Source organism: Urocitellus parryii, chromosome 15, assembly GCF_045843805.1.
Source record: "Urocitellus parryii isolate mUroPar1 chromosome 15, mUroPar1.hap1, whole genome shotgun sequence".
Lineage (NCBI taxonomy): Eukaryota > Metazoa > Chordata > Mammalia > Rodentia > Sciuridae > Urocitellus > Urocitellus parryii.
In genome coordinates, this window is record NC_135545.1 from 8,421,056 (window position 1) to 8,446,351 (window position 25,296).

Below are 25,296 nucleotides of genomic sequence, written 5' to 3' on the forward strand. Positions count from 1 at the left end.
TGATATTCCCTCTATCTTGATGATACCAGAGCACCTGCCACACACACTTCTCATCTTTACTTTTTTCTTGGTTCTCCATATGAGCCAAAACTTCTCACCTTTCACTTTCTGAGTTGGCTTATTTCACTCAGCATGACGTTCTCCAGTTCCATCTATTTCCTGGAAATGCCATAATTTCATCTTTTGTTATGAATTATTAATACTCCTCTGTGTGTACACCACATTTCCTTAATCCGTTCTCCTGTTAATGGGTACCTGGGCTAGTTCCAAAACTTGGTTCTTGTGAGTTCTACTGGTGTATACATTGATGTGGCTGCAACACTACAGTGTTCTGATTTTAGAGATGGATAAATGCCAAGGAGTGGGATTGCTGGGTCACATGGGGGTTCCATTCCTAGTCTTTGGAGGAATCTCCATAGTTCTTTCCTGAGAGGTTGTACCAAGTTTCAGTTCCATCCACAATGTGTGAGTGTGCCCTTTCCCCACATTCTCCCCAGCATTTATTATTTGTGTTCATGAAGATTGTCTTCCTGAGCAGAGTGAGATGAAATCTCAATGTCGATTTGGTTTCCATTTCTGTGATTGCTCGGGATGCTGAACATTTTTTTTAATATATCTGTTATCCATTTATATTTGGTCTTCTCAGAAGTGTCCTTTCAGTACTTTTGGTAAAATGGTTACTTTATTGGAATGAGTCCCTGTGTCAGCAGTGTGGTGACACATATTGTTCCTGTGAAGCACCCTCTGCCTCCAATTGTCACCAGCTGTGACACAGTCATGCTCTCTGCTGGATCCCACAGTGTCACCCAAGTCCATTCTCAGTTCTGAACTTCAGTCCATGCCCTGTCCTGGACCAGTGCTATGCCTGAGGGACAGCAGAGTCCAGCACCCACTGGCCTACCTTGATCCCTGTGTGGCAGTACCCTTGTTCCTGGTGATAACCAAGTTCCTGTTCTATAGATGGAGAACACTGGGTGACCCCTGAGTCAGTACTGTGCTGGCCACAGTTATCCCCAGTGACCTCGAGTGCCTGCTGTGTACTGTCTGCAGTTATCCCTGGTGGCACGGGACGCTCTGACTGTACTGCTACCATCTGTCCTTCCTGTCTAGTCCCTCTGCTGGGATTCTCCAAACATGTCACCCAGGAGTTTCCACAATGTCGTGCTACAAACCACCATGAAATGGCTGTTAGGATTCCAAGGAGGAATCCCTCACCACCAGCTTGATGAAAGCAGCATTTATTTGGGAACTCAAGTGTGGGCTGAAGAGTCCCTTGAGTGACAGAGCAAAATATTCCATCCAGGCAGGTGAGGGGTGGTGCCCCTTCTCTGGGAACACACTTGGGGCAGCAGACCACGGTTGTGAGCCTGCCGACTCCCCAGGGTTGGTTTTGTTCTCCGTCTTCTAGTTTCTCCAGCATTTTTTAAGCTGGATTTTATCAAAGGCTTTTTCTGCTTTTGGGGTGATGGTGTAATTCTTGTCCTTAATTCTGCTATGTGAGGAATTACGCTTACTGATTTATGTATGTTGAATCGACTCTGCATCCCTCCGGGGAATCCCACTTGACCATGGTGCCCCACCTTCTTGATCTGTTTTGAATGCACTTTGTTAACAGTTCATTAGGTATTTTTGTGTCTGTGTTTAGAGAGAAATGGGTCTGTGGTTTTCTTTTCTTTTTCTATGTCTGGTTTGTATATAAGAAGGATATCAGCTTCCCAGAACAAATTTGGGTGGGTTCCTTTGGGTGGGTTCCCTCCCTTTCTATTCCATGGAATGATTTGAGGAAGAAGAATATAAGATTTTATTTCAGCGAGCACTAGAATTTGGCTGAGAACACAGCTGGTTTGGGGTTTCCCTTTTTAGAAAGCTTTTAATTTCTGCTTCAATCCCATAGTTTGATATTGGCTGTTTAGGTTTTCGATATCCCCATGTGCTGCAGTCTGCCTGGGCACAATTCAGGAGCCACTTGTCAAAAGAAACTAACTTTATTTTTAGAACCACACACACCAAACAAAACAGCTCCTCAAGGAAAAACCCTCAGAGCCCAACTGCCCCCACGGGCTTCCCACAAGCCTCTCACCCCCACATAAGCCTCACCACCTCCCAATATCCTCCTGCTCTTGAGGCCGATTGACTGGGTCGCATGGGCGGAGCCAAAGAAGTCCCCCAATGAGCAGCTCCGTGTTCTGAAAGGGCAGGGAATCAGCCCAATGATCATCAATGCAGAGGAGCCAATCAGCTGGATGTTGCTGGTGCCGCTGTGAGCCAATCATCAGCCGGCAGCTGGAAGTTTGCTGTCAGCTGGAAGTTTGCTGGGGCCCCTTTGGCTGTGGCTCTCAACATCTCCCCCTCTCTGTTTAAACAACAAGCATGTGGCTTAGGGACCGTGCCTGCCTTAGGTTGTCCAATACTACATATGGTCCTTACCCGTCTTCGGATGAGCTGACCTCAGGGCGTCAGCCTCCTGTCTTAGGTTGCTACCATTGTAATTGGATCTTACCCGTCACTGACTACCTGTCCAGTATAAAGCTACACCTGTGGAGAGGTCTTTGTACCAGCGGGGGGGTGGTGAGGTTCTTTGCCTCACCTCTGTTGGCCCCCAAATTTTAGCTGAACGATCATGCCAAGCAGAAGGGAGGAAGATACACCAAGCCAATTGACGGCTCCTTTTGGAAAATTTGTACCACCGATGACATCATCAGCAAAAATAGTTTGATATTGGCTGTTTAGGTTTTCGATATCCCCATGTCTCGATTTGGGCAGGTCACATTGTCTAGAAATTTGTCAGTATCTTCTAGATTTTCCAGTTTGTTGGAGCATAACTTTTCCAGATAGATTCTACGGATCCTCTCAATTTCAGATGTGTCTGTGCTGGTATCTCCTTCTGAGTCTGTGAGTCAGTGGATTGGGTACTTCTCTCTCTTTCTCTTGGTTGGTTTGGGTAGGGTTTATCAATCTTCTTGATCCTTTCACAGAACCAACTCTGTTGTATTGGTTCTTTGAATGGTTTTTTATTCTTAATTTCATTAATTTTGGCACTCATTCTCATTATTTTCCATTTTCTAATTATTTTGAAATTACTTTTTTCTTCCTTTTCTAGTGTCTTGAGGTCTAACATTAGATTATTAGGGATCTTTCTGTTTTTTTGAGATGCACGCACTTAATGCTATAAATGTTCCTCCATAATGTCCCAGAGATTTTATGTTGTATGTCTTTTTCTCATATGTTTCTAATGTCTTTTTAAATTAAATTTCTCCTTTGACCCATTTCTCATTCAAAAGCATAATATTTAATCTCCAGATGTTAAAATGACTTGTTTCATCTTATTGATATTTGCTTTTTCCATTATAATATGATATAAGGAATGATTGCTATTTTTAATATTTGCTAAAACTTGCTTTGTGTTTTAAAATATGGTCTATTTTCAAAAGTCTCCATGTACAGCTGAGAAAAAATTGAATTCTATTTTTGATGAATGAAATATTCTAGAGATGTCTGTTAGGTATACTCGATTGAATATATATATATTTCTCAAGAGTCTTTCCTTAGTTTATGATGTCTGAATGACCTCTCTATTGGTTAGAGAGGTATGTTGAAATCACACAGTGTTATTGTATCAGGGTTCATATGATTTTTTATGTGAGTCAGGAATATTTTATGCATGTAGGTGCACAGATGTTTGGGACATAAATATTTACAATTTTTATATCTTTTCATTGGATAATTCCCTTATTTAGTATGATGTGACCCTTGTCTCTTCTGACTGAGTTTGTCTTGAAATCTGTTTTGCCAGATGAGATAGCGATTGCTGCTTGTTTTCGGTTTCCAATTGCATGGTAAATCTCTTTCCATCCTTTCACCATCAGCCTGTGGGTGTCCTTGCCTGTAAAGTGGGTCTTACATGGTGGGGTCCTGTTTTTGAATTCATTCTGCCAATGTCTGTGCTTGGATTGGAAAGTTTACATTCAGTGTTATTATGGAGATGATTTTTATTTCCTGATATTTTAATTGATTTCTAATTCTTCATTCAGACTTGCTTCTTCTGTAGTTGACTACTCATCCAGTGAAATTCGTCCTGCACTGGCTCTGATGTTAATTTTCACTTCTTCTGCATGAAATATTTCATTGAGTGTGCCTGTAGTGCTGGTTTAGGGGTCCTGTCTTTGTTGTTTGTTTGTTGTTTTTAGTCTCTGCTTACCATGAAAAGTTTCTATTTCATCTTAAATTCTGAAGGCTTGCTTTGCTGAATACAGAATTCTTGGTTGCCCTCTGTTATCATTTAGGATTTGTGTATATTATTCCAGGTCTCCTAACTTATAATGTCTGGACTGAAAATCCAGTAGAACTCTAATTAGCTTACTTCTAAATGTGACTGGCTTTTTCTCTTACAGCTATAATTCTATCCTTGCTCTCTACATAAGACATTTTCATCATAGTGTGTGTTGGAGAGGAACGTTGGCATCTTGTATATTTAAATGTGCCTTTTGTGTTTGTGTTTCCATGTTGTTCTCAAGGTTTAGAAATTTTTCTTTTATTATTTCATTAAAAACATTGTGCATTCCTTTACTTTGTACTTTAATGCCTTTTTCTATGCCAATGATTCTTAGACTTTGTATCTTAATTTTGTCCCATATTTCTTGAATATTCTGGTCATGACCACTTAATATCTTTTATTTATCTTCAGCTTTGTTTTTGAGTTTGTAGAATTTCTCTTGAAGGCCTGAGTACCCATCTTCAAAGTAGTTTCTTCTATTGGTGATGCTTTCAACTTAATTTTCAATTTAATTTATTGAGACTTTCATTTCCGGGATTCCTGTTTACTTCTTTTCCAGAACCTCTATTTCTTTATCTGAGTGTTCTTTGATTTCCTGGATATTCTTTCTGAGTCAGTTCCTTAGATCTTCTTGGAGTTGATGGAAATTTTTAATTATCAACTTTTTGAATCCCTTGGCATTCCCTGCCCTGTTGTGCTAATGGGGCCGGTTCTGTTGTGAGCTATCTGGGGTGGCTTTTCCCCTTGGTTTTTTTCATACTGTAGCTATTCTCCTCATCTTCTAGGACGAGCACCTCGTCTAGTATTACATAAGGGACTTTTTAGTGAGCTCCTTTCTCTTTACCATGTGTCTCAGGTTGGGCAATGTCCTGGTGTCAATATCTCATGTGATCTGAAGTTACTGCTGTGCACAGTTCTAGTACCACATTAATGGGAGCCACTAGTCCTCGTTAATTGCAGTCACTTCAGAACAACACTTTATGCCAATCACTTTTTAAAGAAAGCTTATTATAATGTTCTCCAGGAGTCCACCAACCTGGGTGTAAATGGGAGAGATTTTCTTGAACATGTGGAGAAGTTACGTAAGAAGAAATGTCAAATTGTTTTTATTAGAGCATTATAGTTTTCCATAGTGTCCGAGTCCCTTTTGATATGATTATCCGCATAAGGAGTTGGACTTCACCTCTGACTCCCCCCTTTCCTCTCTTCCTTCTGCCCCTCTTCTCTCTCACCTGTTCTACCATATCTGGGCTCTGGCCAGCTGCTATCCCACCGATGTGACTCTGGCCTGTGGAGAGGAGGAGGCTTATTCTTTCCCCTCCACCATTTTCTGGGAGCCAGTGTATTCATTTTTCTTGTTGAGTTTTTTCTCACATTTTATTGAGGCTTCACAGTTGTACACATGGAGGGATGGGCTGGGACCTATTTGGACATGCGCACTGCACAACAATATGATTTTCCAATATCCCTCCCCATCTTGCTGAGGCTTTTTAAATAGAGTGATTTCTGGGGGTTTCAGTTACTGTTTATTCTCGGCCCCGACCCCAAATGCTTAGACTCTTAGGGAAGTCTGGAGGCAGAGTTCCACTGCAGGTCTCACTGACTCTCTGACTGGCAGCTCACCCACAGACCCTGTGCCCTGGGGAAGAGTGGAAAGCGCCAGTTTCTTCTCCTGCCCTGACTAGGCGTGGAAGAGATGACTCAGGGATCACCAGATTTTGTCACAATTTAAGTGGTCTCAGTTCTCTGTCCCTCCTCTGCTGTCATCTTGGCTCCTTTTCCTGTGGCTCAAACAACCTGTTTCAGGCAAAGCATCCTCAGTCTTCTCAGCTTTGCGGAATCTCTTTGCAGATGCTGAATTGCTCTTCAGAGTGACCCTTGGGGATTTGCCATGAGGGTGTGGTTTTCCCTGAACCACCTCATTCCATCCACCAAAGGGGTAAACTGCATGGATGGAAAGGATGTTTAAAACTGTAGTTCATTAAGAGTAAAGAAGTTGGGGTGTGAGGGTGGGAATATTCAAGAGGTGAGAGGAGAGAAAATGGAAGCAAGGTAGCTCATGAAGGGGCTCAAGAGGGAGGAAGTGAGGGAGTGTCAGCAAGAGAACAAGCTGTTTTATATCAGAGGGCGAGAGGAGACCAGCAGAGAAAACAACACCAGGAACCACCCCCCATCATGAAACAGAAAGAGACCCTTAAAAAACACTCAGGAAACCACTACCTCTTAAAAAGAATGCAATGAAATGTATAAGGAAAATCAATGATGAAAGGAAAAACCCCAGAAACGTGTGCATGTGTACCCTGAGTCAGTCAGCACCTGTAGCCAGAGCAACGTCCAAAAATATTAATCATAAAAAGAAAGAGAAAGAGAAATGAAAATTCTTAAATTAAGAGGCTTGAATTTTTCCACAGAGGGAGCTAAATTGAGTATTTGTACCCTTCCAGGTCATGCTCTGTCCCTTGCTTCTTGGGTTTTGTGCCTCTTAGGTCCAGCTAGGGCTGGATGATACTGAACCCAACTCCTTTTGTAATTTCCACCTCTCTGTGAGCTGGAGCTGACGGGAATGTCGCTGGTTGAAATGGCTCTCCACTTTCCTGCTCACCAGCTCAGGGCGATGGAACTGGAAGAACCTTCTATTGGGTTTCGTCTCAGTGTCTTAGATTGCTGGCTTTTCCTGGCTGGTAGTGGTGCATAGATCTGTTTGGGAAGTTCTACCTGCTGGAGACAAGCAAAAACAGAACTTTGGACCTATGTTTTGTGTATCTATTCCAGATTAATCCAATCCTGCAGCCCAGGCTGAAGAGGTGCCAATCTCAGCTAGGCATTTGGGGTTCTAGCTTCTCCTGGGGGGCTTTCTGGTCAGGACATGGTGACAGACCTCTCGGGGTGCATGCTGCATAGCAGGTTCCCTGACCCCTGCTCCCCTACCAAATATGAATTTCCCAGTCTCCGTCCCTGAATGTAATCACACCATGGGATCAACTTCCCTGAGGACAATATGATTTTCAGCTGGTTGTTCCCTCCAGAGATCTCAAAAGAACATGGGATGCCCTCTCCTGTCACCCAGGCCACCACACCACCTGATCTGTTTCCCTGACCCTTCTTCCTGGTGGCTTGCACAGGGGCCTCCAAGGGACAGCAGGTAGCATTCTCCTCTTTGCCCTGTCGTGAACCTGCTGGGTCCTCTGTTCCCTGTGTCTTGTGGGACTGGGATCTGACTGGGGCCCTTTAGGCCATGCACTTAGCACTGCCTGAGGCCAGTACTTGCTGAGCCTCTCGGGTTCCCACGGGGTCTCCTGCTCAGTTCCTCCCCTGGGGCACACGTGGATCCCCAGCTCACTGAGCGTCTGCACATCAGCTGGGCGCAGACCTCCCCCCGCAGGAGCTGTAGACCCAACGTGTCCAGTGTTTCCATTTCCCTCTGTGTTGTCCCTTCCCTCCGTGGTGACAGGACACCTCTGCCACTGCCGGCCTCAGGGGCATTTCTTTATATCCTCCCTTCACGTTGCCGCAATCTCTCGGCGTCTCTGAATCTCTGACAGTTATTGACCTTAGATTTTTCTCCAGAGGCTTCATTATGAAGCCCTAATCCTGTTGTTCTAATTCCAAACAGCAGAGCAAGGGCAGGGGCCTCCTCTCCCACTCCGCCCTCTTGCTGTCCTGGCACAAGGCTTTGAAGGGTCCCCACAGGAAGTGCTGGGCCTTGTAGAAATGCAGGTGTTCAGAGTGGACCCTTGATGGGAGGTGGGCCCACCGCCTGATAATGGTTCTCGCCGTCGGGAGTTTTCCAGGTGGGGTCCCGGGTCCGTGGAGGGGAGTTTCTCCCTGAGGTCCATTAGGTCCACACGGTTGTCACAGTCCCACGAGGGCTTGTTTGTCCTTCTCACTTTTGCTCTTTCCTGGGCCTGAGTGGAGTGTCCCTGGTGCTACTTGACATGCGATGATATCATCCTTGGGGGCTGATGAGACATGTTCTTGTGGCAATCCTGGCTTTAAATGGTTCTGAGATTTAAGCTGAAATACAGTGAATATTGACAGATGCAGCCACATCAGCAAGATGCCCCTGGTAACAAGTTAGTCAAGGTTCTCCGGAAGGACAGAAACAATGGGGCAGACACACGCAGTGATGGTTTGGAGGTGAGGTGTCCCCCATAAGCTCATGTACAAGAAGGTCCAGAGAAGAAATGATTGGGCTACAAGAGCCTTAGCCCAATCTGTGATGTAACCCCTGATAGGGATCAACTGAGAGGTAACTGAAGCCTTCGGTGCAGCTGGAGGAGGAGGGAATTGGGGCTTGGCTTTGGGGACATCTGTATCTGACAAGTGGAGTCTCTCTCTGCTTCCTGATCCGCACATGAGCTGGTTCCTCTGCCGCTGCTCTGCCATGATGTTCTGCCTCAGCTCGAGCCCTGGGAAGGGAGTCGGCCTTCTGTGGACTAAGACCTCGGAAAACGTGAGCCCTCAAATAAACTTTTCCTCCCCTACAATTGTTCTAGTCAGAGCAGTGAAAAATCTGATACACACACACACACACACACACACACACACACACACACACAGATATACATATATGAGAGAGGGGTCCCTAGAGGACTTGGTTCACCTAACTATGGAGAATTCCCACAACAGGCCTTCAGCAAGCTGCCAGCCGGGCTCAGTCCAAATCCAAAGGACTCAGATCCACTGAATCTCACAGCGTAACCCTCAGTCCAAGGCCAGCGTCCTGAGACCTGGGAGGAGATGGTGCAAGTTCTTGAGTCCAAAGATGGAGAGCATGAAGTTCTGACGTCCCAGGGCAGTTCAAGGAGGGTGCCCAGCTCCACGAGACGGAGAAAGCAAGGGGTCACCTTCCTCTGTGGGTTGTTCTCTGTGGCCTCAGCTGTCTGGCTGGTCCCCATCCACATCAAGGGCAGGTCTTCCTCACTCAGCCAACTGCTCAAATGCCAAGGTTTCCAGAAACACCACACAGATATTCCCAGAATTATGCTTGCAGCTACCTGTATCCCTTAGCCGAGTCAACTTGACACCTAACATCAGCCACCACAGCCTCGCTAAGTTGCTGAGGCTGGCTTCGAACCTGGGATCCTCCTGTCTCAGCCTCCCGAGCCTCTGGGCTTACAGGCATGTGCCATCAGTCGTGGCTATACACTTGTTTTTGATATAATTTTGATGATGTTCATCGCAATAAATCATCAGGATCAGAAGTTAATGTGAAGGAAGTGCCTTACCAGACTGCTAGGTGATGTTCCAGTAAAAATTGGTCACATTGCTTGAACACCTCCAAAAACATGATACTAGGTTTTATAAAAGAGAAGAATACCACTATAATTAATTTTAATCAGAGAAGGCAAAAACTACAAAACAAGTTTGCATAACTTTATTGATGAAAATGGCCAATGAGTGGCCAGGATTTCAAAATACAGTTCCTTAGAAATCCACGTCATTCCCAGCATGTCACCATTGCTGAAGGTTACCAAGTTGTTGGGACCAAGAAAGTAGATAGAATAAAATTAAAGTTTCATATCCATTACTTCTGCCTCAGGTTTTTACTGGGTTTTTAGTTTGTAGGTTAAGGAACTCACAAGCCCCTCCCTCCAGTGTTAGGAGAAGCCTGTGGAATGAAAAGGGAAATAAAACCACTGACTTACAACTGAAGGTGAAGAATTCCTTGCTTTTCCATTTGATCTGCTGAACTTGAACTAGCTTCATCTGGAAAGATCCTAACACATAGAAAATACGTTGAATCCTGGTATTTTTAAGCAGCATATTTCTGAAGCATGCTATTTGGGATTGATTTCCACATTTCTCCCCAGCATAACCTTCAAAATTTGCTGCCATGATATAATCTAATTTTGCCAGTACAAATATTTCTAATGGTATTGACCTACATGAAATTTAGCAGGTTTTTTTTCCCTTGAAAAGAGAAAGAAAATAAAGGCAACTGAGAAAAAAATCTTGAATAAAACCAAGGGTCTTCCTACTAAGTGCATCAGAGTTCCTGCCTAGTTTATGATTAGTAGAGAAGTTTACACGACCTGGCATGGGTTTGAGTATCTCTCTCGACTATCACAACAGGAAACAGAAGGAAAACTGGATTTGGTGTGTCCATCTGCACACAGTGGAGTGCTGCTGTGGTGGTTTGGATGTGAAGTGTCCTCTGAAAGCTCCTGTGTTCATGCAGGAATGTCCCCAGGTGGGGTGCCTGGATTAGGAGACTGTGACCCAATCCGTCCCTCCTAGTTGAATGGACTGACTGGGGGTCACTGTAGACAGGTGGGGCCCGGATGGAGGAGGGCGTCCCTGGGGCCACGCCCTGGAAGGGTTCATCGTCCCTACAGCTGGACACAATTTTTCTCTCTGCTTCCTGGATGCAATGAGTAGAACGGGGTTCCTCCACCCTCCTCTCCTTGAGCCCAGAGCAATGGAGTCAGCCAGCCGTAGATGGAGCCTCTGAAATCATGAGGCCAAATGGAACTTCCTCCTCTAAGTTGTTCTTGACAGTATTTTGGTCCCAGCAATGAACACAATTAGTCGTGAAAAACAGCAAGATGCTCACACTCACTGCCACGTGGGCGAATCCCAAAACCATTAGAGGGGGTGAAAAATCCAGGCACAAAAGCCACACATTGTAAGATTCCTTTCAGAGGAAACATCCCAAGTCTGCAAAGCCGGTCTGTGGTCACCAGTCTGTGGTCAGGGTTGACTGCAGGGAGGACAGGTGGGGAGAGACTGCCGACGGCGTACAGGGTCTCCCCTGGGTGGTGAAAAGGTCCTGGTGGGAGTCCGAGGTGATGGTCGACAACATCATGATTATATCACCTGGCGCTGAAGTTCTCAATTCAAAATGGTCACATGCCAAGTCAAGTCCACCAGCGGTTTGGAAATGCCTATTCTATTTCAATTGAAAAAGCTTTTTTTAATTCTGTGAAGGGAGCGTGGAGTTCTGTGGGGATCTAGTTACCTGGCCAAGACTGCGCTTTAGCAGCTCTTCAGCATCTTCATTTGAATGTAAGCTGCTCCCCACAGGCAGGTGGGCTGGGTCCCCACCCACAGCAGCCTGTTTGTCACCGCTGACCTTTGGCTGGACTTCCCCCTCCCAAAGACAACAAGTCATCTACGTGGAAAAGCAATCAGATCTTTATTGATCAGAAATGGTCAGGACTAGAAAGGAAGCAGCTGATGAATATGTAACTTCTGTCTCTGTGAAAACACCAAGAATTATCTAGAAGCTGTGCAGAAACAAAGAAGTGAGAGTCAGGACGCAGCCCAACTCACCCAAGTCCCGTCAGTTCCCCTCCATGGTGAGTCCTCCCTTCGCCTCCCTAACGGGAGGTCTGCTGTACCCCAAGAGCTAACTCGTGAGTTACCAGAGCAGGAGAACCACAGGTGCCTTGGAGCTGGGCAGCATATAAAGGTGTGTTTTCCTCTCGTGGTCATTGAGTAATTCATTGTGGATCACGTTAAAGACCACATCAGTTCTGCATTCCGTTATTTAAGCACAACATGTCACATTGATCATTTTCAGGGTTTTTTTTTTCTTTTTTTTTTTTTTTTTTTTTTTTTTTTTAGTGTTGGGGATTGAACTCAGGGGCACTCAACCACTGAGCCACATCCCAGCCCCATTTTGTATTTTTATTTAGAGACAGAATCTCACTGCATTGTTAGTGCCTCGCTAAATTGCTGAGGCTGACTTTGAACTCGAGATCCTCCTGACTCTGCCTTCCCAGCCGCAGGGATCACAGGCGTGCGCCACCACAACAGGTTCCTAACACTGATGGAGGATAATTTGCAATAATTTGAAACTTCACACACATACCCAGCCTATACCAGGTGTCCTAGAGACGGTACTCAGCTATTCCTGTGAAAACCACACAACTCACACCCTCCCTCAAAGATCAGCATAGGGTGGCACGCACTTGTTCATGGTGACAGCAAAACATTTAGTGCTATTGTGACACTTTGAGGGGGAATGCCTTCTCTAAATTGTGACATTTGGTGGAAGCAGGGTGAGAGGTGAGGTGGATTTTTGCATTTACAAAGAAAATCCCCATAATATCTATCTAAACGAAGATCAGGTCACAGGACCAGGGATCAGGTCCTGTTTAAAAAGATCTTCAAAACGCTGGCGTCTGGGTCAAGGCGTGGACCAGCCCTGCAAGCACACAACCTGAAGTGTGGGCTGCGTGTCCCTCTGTGGGGACAGTCGGAAGGAAGAGGAGCAGGAGAAGGAAGACCCCCCCTCACTCCCTCTGGTCCCTGTGGCTCAGGTCTAAACGAGCACGTGCTCCTGGGCTCACTGTGCAGATGGGAACAGATACTGAAAATCAAGGCCAGGCCGCTCGCGGTCCCCCATTCTAGTGCACTGAGGTCTCTAGGAAGGAGAAACTTGGCAACAACTCAGCGCCTGCGCGGCCATGATGGACAGCCCCTCACCTGGGTCTGCTCACAGCTTTCCCCAGATCCGGGGTGCGTTGGTGCTCCGAGGTTCTGGTGTCCTTGAAGTCGTCTGTCCTACATGACGTGTGACAAGGACACTTCTCATGTCCCTGAGCAGCCCCTCGGCCTCTTTCTAGGACTCCTTTCATTTTACCTTTCACCCTTCAGGTGCAGCTGAGGGTCGCTGGGCGGGTTCTCCTCACCCAACGCGACCTCCTCACGCACCTTTTGTGCCGAGGTCCGAGCTTCTCCCTCTGCAGAGTGGAAACGACGGGTGGAAGCCTCTGAGTGGGGCCGCCGCAGTTACCGAGGACAGTCAGGTCTGGATGTTAGATGTCCCCCAGGGGCTCACTCAGGCCGTGTTCTCCAGCCTGGGCGGGTGCTGTGGGAGCTGGTGGGACCTCAGGGGAGGGCCTGGTGGAGGGTGGAGGGTCAGCTGGGCACATGCCCTTGGCAGGGTGGTTTAGGGCCTGGCCTGGTGTCACTCTGCTTCCGGGCTGCCTGAGGTGCCAGCTTTGCCCCACCCGGGCTCCCTGCCACAGGCCCTTAAGCAAAGGAGCCCATGGACCGTGGGCCAAGCAGGGGGCCATAGTAAAGTTTTCCTCCTTCGAGGTGACTTCCCTCAGGTATTTTGTCATAGCAACAGAAACCTGAGCGCCCAGGCCCCATGTGGGACTGTCCACCTGCAGCAGGATGAGCCATGGCTCTGCTTTCTCCTCGACTTTCCCTTTAGGAGCTGAACGGGAGTCTCTGCCTGCTGGGGAGAGCAGCCAACTGGCTTGTCTGGCTGGACATGAAGATGGCCATTTGGCTTCCAAAGGAGGGGTCTGGAATCTGGGGCTTGCCACCTGTCAACCCTCCAGCCCAGCGTATCTCCTTGCTGGCACTCCTGGCGGGGCTCCGGCAGCTCCCCTGTTACCCTGGGGACCCAGCCCGTGGTGGTCCAGGTTCACCCTGGGCTCTGAGTGAAGCAGGAGACAGGTAGAGTGCCGCCACCCACAGGCCTCCAGGAACAGCTTCCCTGTCCAGGGGCCTCTTCACCGGAGATCCACTGCTGATTCCCCTGAGCTGTTTCTCTTTTTCAACGTGGAGTGACATCTGCCAGACGGTAGAGCCTCTCTTGGCTGTCCAGGGAGGCTCTCGTGGTCCCAGCCCCACTGCTCCCTCTGTGGCTTGGGTGGGCGTTGGGGTCTGCTGACACTCCCTCGGGTGGACGGCTGTGTCCACAGGCCCTGGTTTCCTCGTCAGGCACAAATGGCGCTGGGAGGGAAGGGCCAGGGAGGTGCTGACTTGGGCTGAATGTAAGTTATAGTGGACCAGGAGCAGCCGCAGGGGCCAGGGGCATTCCTAGAACCTGACCTCACTTTGTGTTTTTAATAGACCCCATTTTTTAAGAGCTGTTTTAAGTCCCCAGAAAAACAGAGTGCAAGTTACAGAGGTTCCCTCTGTCCCCCTGGCCCCCGCACAAGCATTACCTCCCATGATCATCGGCCTCTGGAGGGGCCCAGTAGGGCAACGGGGGAACCCACAGGACCCATCGTCACCACCCGGAGTCCAGGCATTTATTATTTTCTTAAGGGCCTAATTTTACTCAGCAAGCCAAAGTGCTGAAGATAGAACACAGATCTCCCTATGAAAACCCCATAATTCATAATTAAAACACGGAGTAATTTATAATCAGATCACCTACAATTCACATCCCAGGAAAAAAAGAATCTTTTAAAGAGGATCCCACATCCCCCTCTCCCAGTCAATCTGTAAGTTATTTCCAATGAGAAAGATTGAGCTCCGGCCTCCTCTTCCGGTGAATCTCACCAGGGTCAGCAGTATTTCCAGGCCTGGTCCTTGTTGTAATTCTTGGTCAGCGAACACCATTTTCTCCCAAAGTCATCGCCATCATCGGTGCACTCCCAGTAGATCAAACGCTCGTACCAGAAGGGAAACACGCAGGGCGCGAAGTCTGCGGAGAGAGAGGTGTCGGAGGAGGAAACACACGCGCACACACTCTCAGACTCTGACACGCTCACACACACACACACACACACCATCATACACTCACACACACACACACTCACTTCCCACTCTGCCCTGTTGCACCAACTGCATAGGAGGAAAGACCTGGGGGGCTGCACCCCACACTGCTTTGAGGTTCCAGCTTCTTTCCGCGAGCGCCTGGTTGGAGGACTCCTGACACGTCTCTAGTGCCACGAGATTTTCACACTGTCAGGAACTGCGCTCCCTTTGTTTTCACAGCTGAATGGGGTCTGGGCTCTGTTCCAGAACTTTCCCGGGCCCTCCCTGAAGCCCTGACATGGCTGGAGGCACCCGCTCACCTGTCTCGGAGCAGTACTTCCAGTGGCCCTCGAAGGTCTTGTTCAGGGAGCACCACTTGTGCCTCATACCGTACTTGATGCAGTCGTAGAATAGTTTATTTTTATACCAAAATGGAAAGACACATTCACCATCTAGAGAAAACAAAGTGCCTCATCTCTCTGGGAGCGTTAATGGGGGTTAGGAAGTGAAGAGACCTCCTCCTGGGGTCAGGGCCACGGCCACAGCTCTGTGGAAGGTGGTTGGACCATGCAATAATGTATAGAATAACTTAGTTATTCCCCAGAGGGTGCACAGTCTGTAAACACAGTCTTTTTCTTTCTTCTTCTTCTTTTTTTTTTTTTTTTTTTTTTTGGTACCAGGGATTGAACCCAGGGGCACTTAACCACTAAGCCACATCCCCAACTCTTTTTATATTTTTAATTTAGAGACAGGGTCTCACTGAGTTGCTTACAGCCTCGATAAATTGCTGAGGCTACATTTGAACTTGCATCTCTTGCCTCAGCCTCCTGCCTCAGCCTCCCTGGTCACTGGGATTACACGCATGCCCAGGCACCTGGCTGTAAACTCAGTCTTGCTTAGCATTGGCTCTAGACCCCGAAGCCTGCCCTAAGCTAGAAACATAAATGCAGGCATTTACCTACCAAGCAGGTCTCCACACACAGGGTATCTTTTTTCTTCAACTTCTTCTGTTCCTTCCCTACCACATCCCTGGGATCCACACATGTGGATTAAACCAGGCCCAGGTCCAATATTTTCAGGAAAACAAAAATTGTGTCTACACTGCACATGCACAGACTTTCCTTATCACTATTCCTTAAAAACACAGTGTAACAACGATATAACATGGCATTTGGTATTTTAAATATTCTGGAGATGATTTAACTCATATGGGAAGACTGCAAAAGCTTTATGGTTATATGTAAATACCGCATCTTTTTATGTAAGGGCTTTGAGCATTTTCGGATTCTGGCATCTGTGGGAATGCTGAAACAACTCCCCCCCGCCCCCCGGACACTGAAGGAGGTAAATAATTGATGGGGAGGGGAGGAGGGGAGAGGAGATATTTGGAAATGAAATTGACCAAACTACGCTATGTGCATGTATGAATATATCACGAATCCCACTTCTACATATAATTATAATGCACTAATAAAAACTGCATTACCTATAAACCCACACACCACATATGTGTATGTGTGTAAAACCATATAACCTATATATACCAATGCAACACATACAGATGGATTTTTACTATCCTTTTTTTTTAGAGGGGGAGAGAGAGAGAGAGAGAGAGAGAGAGAGAGAGAGAGAGAGAGAGAGAGAATTTTTTTAATATTTATTTTTTAGTTATCGGCAGACACAACATCTTTGTTTGTATGTGGTGCTGAGGATCGAACCCAGGCCACACGCATGCCAGGCGAGCGCGCTACCATTTGAGCCACATCCCCAGCCCAATTTACTATCCTTTGAAATGAATCATATTTTACACCCATAACTTAAGTTTCCAACAACACATTGTAGGAATCTGTTTTTCTCTGCACCCTTTGGTAGCATGATTAACTTCTTCTTTTATTGGTGCACTACATTCATACATAATATCGGGGTTCATTCTGACATAGTCATACAAGCATGGAGAGTCATTTGCTCCATTTTGGTCCCCAGTACTTCCCCCTCCCTCCCTCCCCTCTGCCCTCCCCTCTACTTGACTGGTCTCCTTCTACTTATTTATAGTTCTTTAAAATTCATTTTGCATGGATGTGCAATGGTGGACTTCACTGTGGTCTCTTCACAGGGCAGTTTGGTCAGATTCATGTGTATAGCTCTAACTTCATGCTCTGTGATGAGGTTTTCACCACAATGCACTCAGTATTCCCCAGGAGCAGACTCTTTCTCCACCGTAAATACTGCAGGAAACATTCTACATACCTAAATCCCTAGGCACTGAAGCCCTTCCCCCTGTATAATAAAAGTCCACACAGCAAGGCCATTAGAAGAGCATCTCTGAAGTCCAACAGAGACGGGTACAGTTTCCTCCAGGGACAATAGCCTCTCCTCTTTCCCACCCACGTGCTCTTTCTCCCGCCTTTCAGCAGCGTGCAGAGTGAAGGCACCTCAGCAATGTCTGTCTGTGCGTCACATGAGCTGTCTCTCCTTAAAAGCCGTCCCAGTCCTTGGGTCATACCTATGTTTTCCTACATTTTCTTCTAAAAAAAAAAAGATTTTGTTTCTTTTACATTTGAAGTTTGATTAATGAAGAATTTAGTTTTGTATAGGATTCAAAAGGTGAATGCAACCCTTTTTTTTTTCTCCAAGCAGATATTTAAACACGACAGATGGAGGATGAAATAAACCTTCTGTACATTTAAACACTTATGTTTAAATCCTAACATATCCTGGGATGCAGGCTACAGGTCATGGGAGGGGGGTAGAACAGTGTGGTAGGGAAATAGGTGCTTTCTGGAGCCAGCAAGCATCATAGAACACCACTGCCCACGATTGATACCATTATTTGACTCCTTGCAGGTGGGAGCTATACTTTTTATATTGCAGTATTTACATTATGCTCAATACCCAGTGGGAAAAATGTTTCTCTACGCCAGTGTTATTTCTGCTCATAGTATTCTCATTATTGGATTTCTTTCTATATAAATTTTAAAGTCTGATATTCTCTATCAGGCAGAAATGAAAGAGAATAAACATTTAGGGGTGGCCCAAGTTCAGGGTGACATCTATTTATCTGTTAACAAGGTATTAATATGACATTTTATAAAAGGAGAGGAACAGAATTGTTCCCCAGAAGAACATAACAGATTCGCCCAATTTTTGAAAATTGAAAAGAAAAAATTCTGATAGTGAAAGTTTTCTTATTGACTTACCCTCTACTTCTGGAAATTGAATTGTAGAATCTGAGAAACAAAATTTAAAGTGAAATTTATTTTACTTTTAATAGACTTTAAAGAGGCTGTCATATAAAATGGAATCAAATAAAAATGCTCATTTGAGGTGATGTTATTACTGGATTTCGTCTTCCGTACAAGAATATGACATAATTTTCTATTTCTTAGAACTAGTTTTATATGTTTTGATGACTTTATCATTTGCTTTATATGAATCCTAACCCTTTCTTGACTTAATTCTAAAATATTTTCATTATTGATATAAAGTAGATTTATACTTTTTTCATTAATATTTGGTTCTTTTTTTTTTAAAGAGAGAGTGAGAGAGGAGAGAGAGAGAGAGAGAGAGAGAGAGAGAGAGAGAGAGAGAATTTTTAATATTTATTTATTTTTTTTAGTTCTCGGCGGACACAACATCTTTGTTGGTATGTGGTGCTGAGGATCGAACCCGGGCCGCACGCATGCCAGGCGAGCGCGCTACTGCTTGAGCCACATCCCCAGCCCAATATTTGGTTCTTATCATTATAGAGAAACACTATTGATTGTTGCATGTTTTTTATAACCAGTCATAGAGCCAGAGTCTCTTAATAAAACTAATAAATTCTCTTAATAATTCTCCTAATAATTTTCTTAATAAAACTAGTGTTTCTAGGGTTTTCAAAGTATGTGATTATAAAATAATTTTGCCTGTTATTTTATGCAGGCTTATAGATTATTTCTTTCTTAACTATCACATATATTATAGCCCCACCCCAATAATGCTAAAGAGTATTGCAATAGATAGCCCTGTGCTTTTCTGGTTCAGAATGCTTATTCGCATGGCTAATGTTAGCTCAAAAATAGGGATCAACTTAAAAAATCTATCACTTAGATAATTTTAAGTAAATGAGCTTTATGATGTTCTGGCCTCAACAAAGTTGAACACATAAGCAGTAGATATGGAAACATGTGTACCTTATTTTTCAACGAGAAAGGGCTGTCCCTATTTCATGATGTCCCATAAAACTCAATTTTTACAAAAAAGAAAATCACATTTTGAAGTTGTATGTAATGAACTATTTACTCACTCAAAAGTATTGGTAATAAAATTATAATTTCTCTCTTCTTTTTCCTCAAATATTTTTAAAATGAAACATACTTTAACTTATATATAAGGAAATAAAAATTAGTTTTCTTGAAAAATATGATTTCTTTCCAGGAAAATAAATATTCCATGACTTCACGTTTTATTGCAAAATTTAAAAAGAAACTTTAAAACTATGATCAACTTACCTTCAGGTGGTGGAGAGTCATCTGAAAGACACAATTTTGAAAAAAATAGCTATTTTACTAAAGCTATCATTTAAAATGAAAGAAACAGAAATTTTTCACCAATATTCAGTCCAGAAAAAAAAAAGATAATACTTTTGAAGGTGTTCACCAAAATTCAAGAGTGCTTATTTTTAGTGGTATGATTGTAGGGGTTTCTAATTTTCCTTTTCCTAGAATTATATTTTACAAATATGAATGAATTGACTCAGATTCAGTAGTAAGTCTCTTAAAAATTCAGATTCAATAGATGTGGAACAGAGCCTAATTTACATCCCACCCATCTGAGGCAGGTGGACGCAGAGATGCTTTGGATGAAGCACCGAGATTTGTAGACCTTGATTGGATTCTAATTGTCATGGGGTTCACAGGAGCTTTTTGAGGTGTCGGCGGTGATCTAATTCATGCTCTTTAAACATGGCATGGCTGTTGTGGAGGTAGGACTGGGATGGGGTGGGGTGGACGCTGGGAGCCCAGAGGTGGACGCAGGGAGGGGTCCAGGGGAGTTGTAGCTCTGGGTCCTGAACATCTTCTGGAGCTGGCCGAACGCTCCTTCACCAACAGGGGAGTCTAGCCAAGGAAGGGGAAATCCACACATGAAATAGCTACTGCGACCCGAGATGGTCCAGCGGGTGGCGCCAGGACGCCGCTTCCCCTAGAAGAACATGGGCCACCTGTCTTCGCGGGCTGTCTTCCCAGGGTGTGCCTCTGCGGCCTTTGCGTTCTCTTCTTGTAAGGACACTGGTCACTAGGTTGGGGACCACCCTTATCCATCTGACTCCGTTCTAACTAACAACATCTGCAAAGACCCTGATTCTAAACACGGTCACTTTCGCAGGTTTGGACAGATGTGACTTTGGCTAGTGGGGGACACCACTCCATCCCGGGCCTCCTGGAGGTGAGGATTCAGGTCACAGGTACAATAGGGTGCGTAGTACTGCCGCAGTGGAGCTCTGGAGTGTCCCATAGAGGCCCCTGGATTAAAAGCTTGGTCCCCAGCTTGGTGCCATTGGGAGGCCCAGTAAGAGGTCATGGGGTATGTGTCCTCCCAGGGGACAGTGGGACTCCAGCCCCTGCCTTTGTCTCTTTCTCACTTTCTGGCCATGAGGCAAGTGGCTGAGTTCCACCCTCGGTTCTCATCCGGCCGCCTCGCTGCAGGCCCAAAGGAAGGGGCCACAGCACATGGACCGAAGCCTCCCTGTGAGCCCCAAGGAACCTTTTCTCATTATCAGCGGATTTCCTCAGGTATTTGCTATCATAATGGAAAGCTGACCAACACAACCCCCTGCTCCCAAGAGACCCACACCACCTATCACAACAACCAGCCCAAATAATGTGTTCCTGTTTATAGATGCTCCCTTCAGCCAACTTCAAGCACAAGCTGTAGAAATCGCAGATGACCTTATCTCACACCCCAGGACAACAGTTTTCAAGAGTTCATTCTCAAGCTGAGGCTCAAATGTGGGAGGCAAGCAGAAATACTCCACCCAACTCTCCAAAGTCACCTGAGTCAAGACTGTTGAGTGCTTAAGGCAAGGGTGGATTCCCGAGGAAGGTAAATAGCACAAGGACTTTTCAAAGACACAAATGTTTTAATTTTTTTTAAAGGAAAACAACAAAGACACAGACCTAATCATAATGGCCAAGTGTCCCCATGCCCTCAAGTGCCCTCACGTGCCCTCACAGCATGGTAATGTAAATGATGCAGCCACTGTTGAAAAATAGTTTGGAGGCTCCTCAACTAGGCCATTGGATGGTGCAGAAATCCCACACTGGAAATATATCCCAAGCAATAAAAGGTAGGACCTTGACATGGTATCTGCACTCCCACGTGGTGGTACTCACCATAGTCTAGATATGGAATAAACCTGGGTTTCATCAGTGGATGAAAGATTTTTTTTCAAACGTGGCATATATGTAAAAGGGGATTTTAGAATAGGAATAGGAAGTCCTGCCATTTAGCTGTCAAATTCAGGAGGACATTACGCCAAGTGCAAGAGGCCAGCTACAGAAGGCAAGTACTGCATGATGTCCTGTATATAAGAAATCTAAAGTAGACAGACTCACTCTGTGAAGATTAACCACTGGTTGAGCGTGCCTAGCCTGAAAATCCAAGATCTGAAATAATCCAAAATTCAAAACTTTTGAATATCTACATGATGCTGCAAATGGAAAATCCCACACCATTCAACTGTGTGTGTGTGCAAAATCATTAAAAATGTGGAGGAAAATAACCTTTAGGCTATTGGGTAAAGTGTATATGAAACATAAGTGAAATTCATGTTTGCACTTGGTTCCCATCCCAAAAATATCTCATTATGCATATGCAAATATTCCAAAATATGAAAAGTGAAACATCCCACACCCCAAGCATTCTGGGTAAGGGATTTCAACCTGTACTAAATCTCAATACATATCCTGCCTTTTAAATAGTAATAGTAGCTGTCACACAGTAATAGCGATAATAGCAACATACTAGTGGCAGAAACTAATTTCCCAGTAGCTCTGGAAGACAGCAAGAGCCATTGTCCTCCTACATCAGAAGTGAGAAATAAGAGCCCTCTGAGGCTCAAGACTTTGCCTGAAGTCACATGAGAAGCTCAGTTGGAACCAGGAGAGGCCAGAGGGGAAGCAGCCTCCTAAGAGCTGGTCTGGAGCCCAGCAGGGTGGAATCCAGGTAAGAGAAGCCCTCAGCTCTGGGCAGATGGGGACACGGGACAGCTCTGAGCTATCATCCATCTTCATCTCCATAAAATAATACAGGCTCGTGTGATGTAAGGCTCACTTTTTAGCACAAACCTTTGCAGAAATTAAATGATTTGCGGGCGAGCAGTCCTACCGCACAGGAGCCTGAAATGATGACAATCCCAGAATTTGGGGTGCATAGAGCAGGTCTGGTTCTGCTCAGTGGGTCCCTTGCAGAGACCCCACTCTTGTTGTCCCTCAGACAACCTAACACCTTGGAACAGTAGAGAAATTACATTTTATACACAGCAGATTTTCATCTCTGGAACAAGATCACTCAACCGAGCCCTCTGTGAGAGCTTGCCAGTTCAATCACTTCTCTTCTCTGGGCCAGGAATGTAGATGATTTCGCCCCTAGCCTACAGGGACTCTTTCCTTTGTCTTCCTGCTAGCCGCGGCAATGGAGTGAAAATATTATGACTTGTAATCTCTTGTGCACCTAGCAGATCCCAAACCTACCAAGTTATTGCTGCCAAGGGGCTAAAATACAATGCTTCTCATGGTCTGTAGTCTCCAAAATCAGAATTCCCCTTACTCCAGGTAGCATCTACTTATCTTAGGAGGGTTGCTGTGGGGACGTGGTCATTATGTCCTGCACTGACTACAACCAGCCACAAAACTTGCAGTGTGAACTTCAGTGGCTCAAAAGACAACATGCCTAAGCCAGGCATGGTGGAGCACTTGAAACCCCAGCAGCTTGGGAGGCTGAGGGCAGGAGGATTGCAAGTTCAAAGCCAGCCTCAGCAACTTAGTGAGACCCTAAGCAACTTAGCAAGACCCCTACTCAAAATATAAAATGAAAAGGACTGAGGATGTAATTCAGTGGAAAAGTGCCTCTGGTTCCAGTACCCTGTGCAAAAAAAAAAAAAAGTAATAATAATAAAAGTCAACAAGGCTCTAGTAACATGAGGAAGCAGATGGCCATGAGAGACCAGAGGAAGGCTTTGGACAAGCAGCAGTCCTGCAGGTCAAAAGCAGACGGGCTCTGCCATCATCTACAATACAGGCCAAGGCGCCCAAGACCAAGGGGCTTTTATTCTCTTACATGTTGTTTTGAGAAATGCTTTACCACTAAGGGGTCTGGACAGCACCGAGATGAGATTTGCGGGAAAAATAAGACATCCACAATTCAGGAGGACAGAGGGTGGAAGTGGAGAAGTTTTAGGAACCCCTGAACCAGCTTCTATCACTTACACATTCTCTTTCTTACGCAGGTATGAAAGAGATTTCTGACTTAAAAAAGATGAAACCTGTGACCAAGTCAAAAAGTGTTAATTTTCAATTGGTGTAAAGTAGAAACTCCAGCTGCTGGGCGTGCAATAACCACGTCAGGTTGAGAGCACCTTTTTAATCTCTCTCTCCCTTTTCCCCTCCCTCCCTTCCTATTTTCCTTCCTTTTTCTTATTTTGTTTTTTAAAACATTTATGAGCACTGTTTCACTTATTTTTTAAATGCAAAGATGTCCTAAAGAGTACTTAAAAAAATACATATAATATTCTTGATTCGGCCATTCCATAAAAAAAAAAAAAGTTTCCACAAATAAGCATCATCCTAATCAAATGGTAAGAGGCAAACCCCAAGTTAATTCCCTTGTCCCGTTATCCCCTTAGATTTATGAAAAGCAACATGACTTTGGTAAAGCGATAAAAAAGACTTCACAAAAATTGGTTTCCTTTCACCTTCACTTGAGGCCTTTGAAATGTACCAGGGTGAAGGGGGACACAATTTATCAAGTTACTCAACTGCTGCCAACAGAGGTTTCCCTTGGCATTTCCATTTTTTATTTGTTGAACATTCCTATTTTAGAGTCTATAATGGTGGATCATGTTTCCTAGGTAAAAATGCCTGAAAGACAGACAAAGCTCCTTTTCTTTCTCAGGGTGCGTGAAGTCGGGGTGACTCGCACTCTCCTGGCGTCTCCCATTTGGTCGTGTGGCGCAGCTCGTGTGCAAGTCTGGGAAGGTCCAACCCAGCGCTGTCGTGGCTTCTCACCTTCATAGGCAACACCGTCCAGGGGGTGAGGCGGGCAGACACACAGCAGCACCAGCAGGAGCCCCAGGCGCTGGGCCATGTTCCTCCTCTAAGGAATGATGGACACCAGCTCACCGCCGAGTTTTATAGCCCTGAGAACCAGCACCACCACTGTCTGCACTTTGTCCCCTCCTCTCTCTTCCCAGTCTCCTCCTTGTCCCCGCCCAGCGCCCCTCCTATTCCTCAAGCCCCTCCTCCCTCCCCTTGGGCTCCCTGGTCCACTTCTTCCTCCTCCTCCTTCCCTCGTCCATCTTTGTCACTTACCTCTGACTCCATCTCCCTCCTCTCCACCGTCTCTGCCTCTTCCTATTCCTCCCCCCTCCACTGTCTTCCCTCCTCCTCTTCCACCTCTCCTCTTCCTCCCTTCTCCTTTTCTTCCTCTTTCCTCTTTTTCTGCCCTGAAACTTAATCATCAGCCAGAAAAGTAAGAAATACATCAAAAGAAATACTTGACTGGCGTTCGATAGAGACAAGTCAGAGCCACGGTCAGGAGACTCCAGTGGTTCCCACGCAGCTAGTCATCAGGGATCGGCGAGCACTCACGATGTTATGTCTCTGGGACCTTGGTAAGGTCCCAAGGGTCCTATTGGGGATCCAGGGTAATGTGACAAATCCTGAAAGAAACCAGGAAGGGGGCCTATGGAATTCTCTTAAAAATTCCCAGATGGTAGAATATTATTTTAAAATTAGGACTAATTGGATAATATAGTTCGGAGACCTAGTTTCAGGTCTCTCAGGTTTGCCTTCTCAATAGAAAACTCTAGGACTTTTAGTCTTTCATTAATCAGCTGAAACTTCTCCAGTCCTCGCCTCTGTTCCTTAATATTCTTGCCCCTGACCCCCACCCCCGCGAGACTCCATCAATATAGACATGACTGGATTTTATGTCCTCACGGACATGCACAAGTTCATCTCGGGGCATTGTTAGTTAACCTCAGGGTGATCTCATCCAAACTGCCTTCTGGTAATAGCCACTTGGAGAGCACCCTCCTCAGGAAGCCACTGTCTTGTCCTACAGACAGGCTGGGGCCAAAGCCATTTGACCAATCCCCACATACTCTGGAGATCTTGGAGTAGAACCTTAAAGAGGATTTGTGAAGAGAGAGTGAGAGATTGATCTAGGGCCAAGAAGGACTCTCTTGAAGGTACAGAAACATGGGAGGGTGTGAAAAGTGGGCTCTGAGGGTCTCCACAATGGGGAAGGAAGGCCACTAAAATGACACTTGAGCCATGTGTCTAGTTTTAAATTTTATAGTAGTCATGTCTTTAAAA

General features: G+C 45.4%; 1 protein-coding gene across 1 annotated transcript; it reads right to left on the reverse strand.

Moving 5' to 3' along the window:
- Positions 1–14,529: 14,529 nt before the first annotated feature.
- On the reverse strand, positions 14,530–24,064 carry LOC113177889 (binder of sperm protein homolog 1-like). Its single transcript, XM_077792788.1, has 3 exons — positions 23,986–24,064; positions 15,043–15,192; positions 14,530–14,669 (listed from the first exon to the last, which is right to left on the reverse strand). Exons 1-3 carry the CDS (start codon positions 24,062–24,064, stop codon positions 14,530–14,532), a joined length of 369 nt encoding a protein of 122 aa, XP_077648914.1.
- Between the last annotated feature and the right edge of the window lie 1,232 nt (positions 24,065–25,296).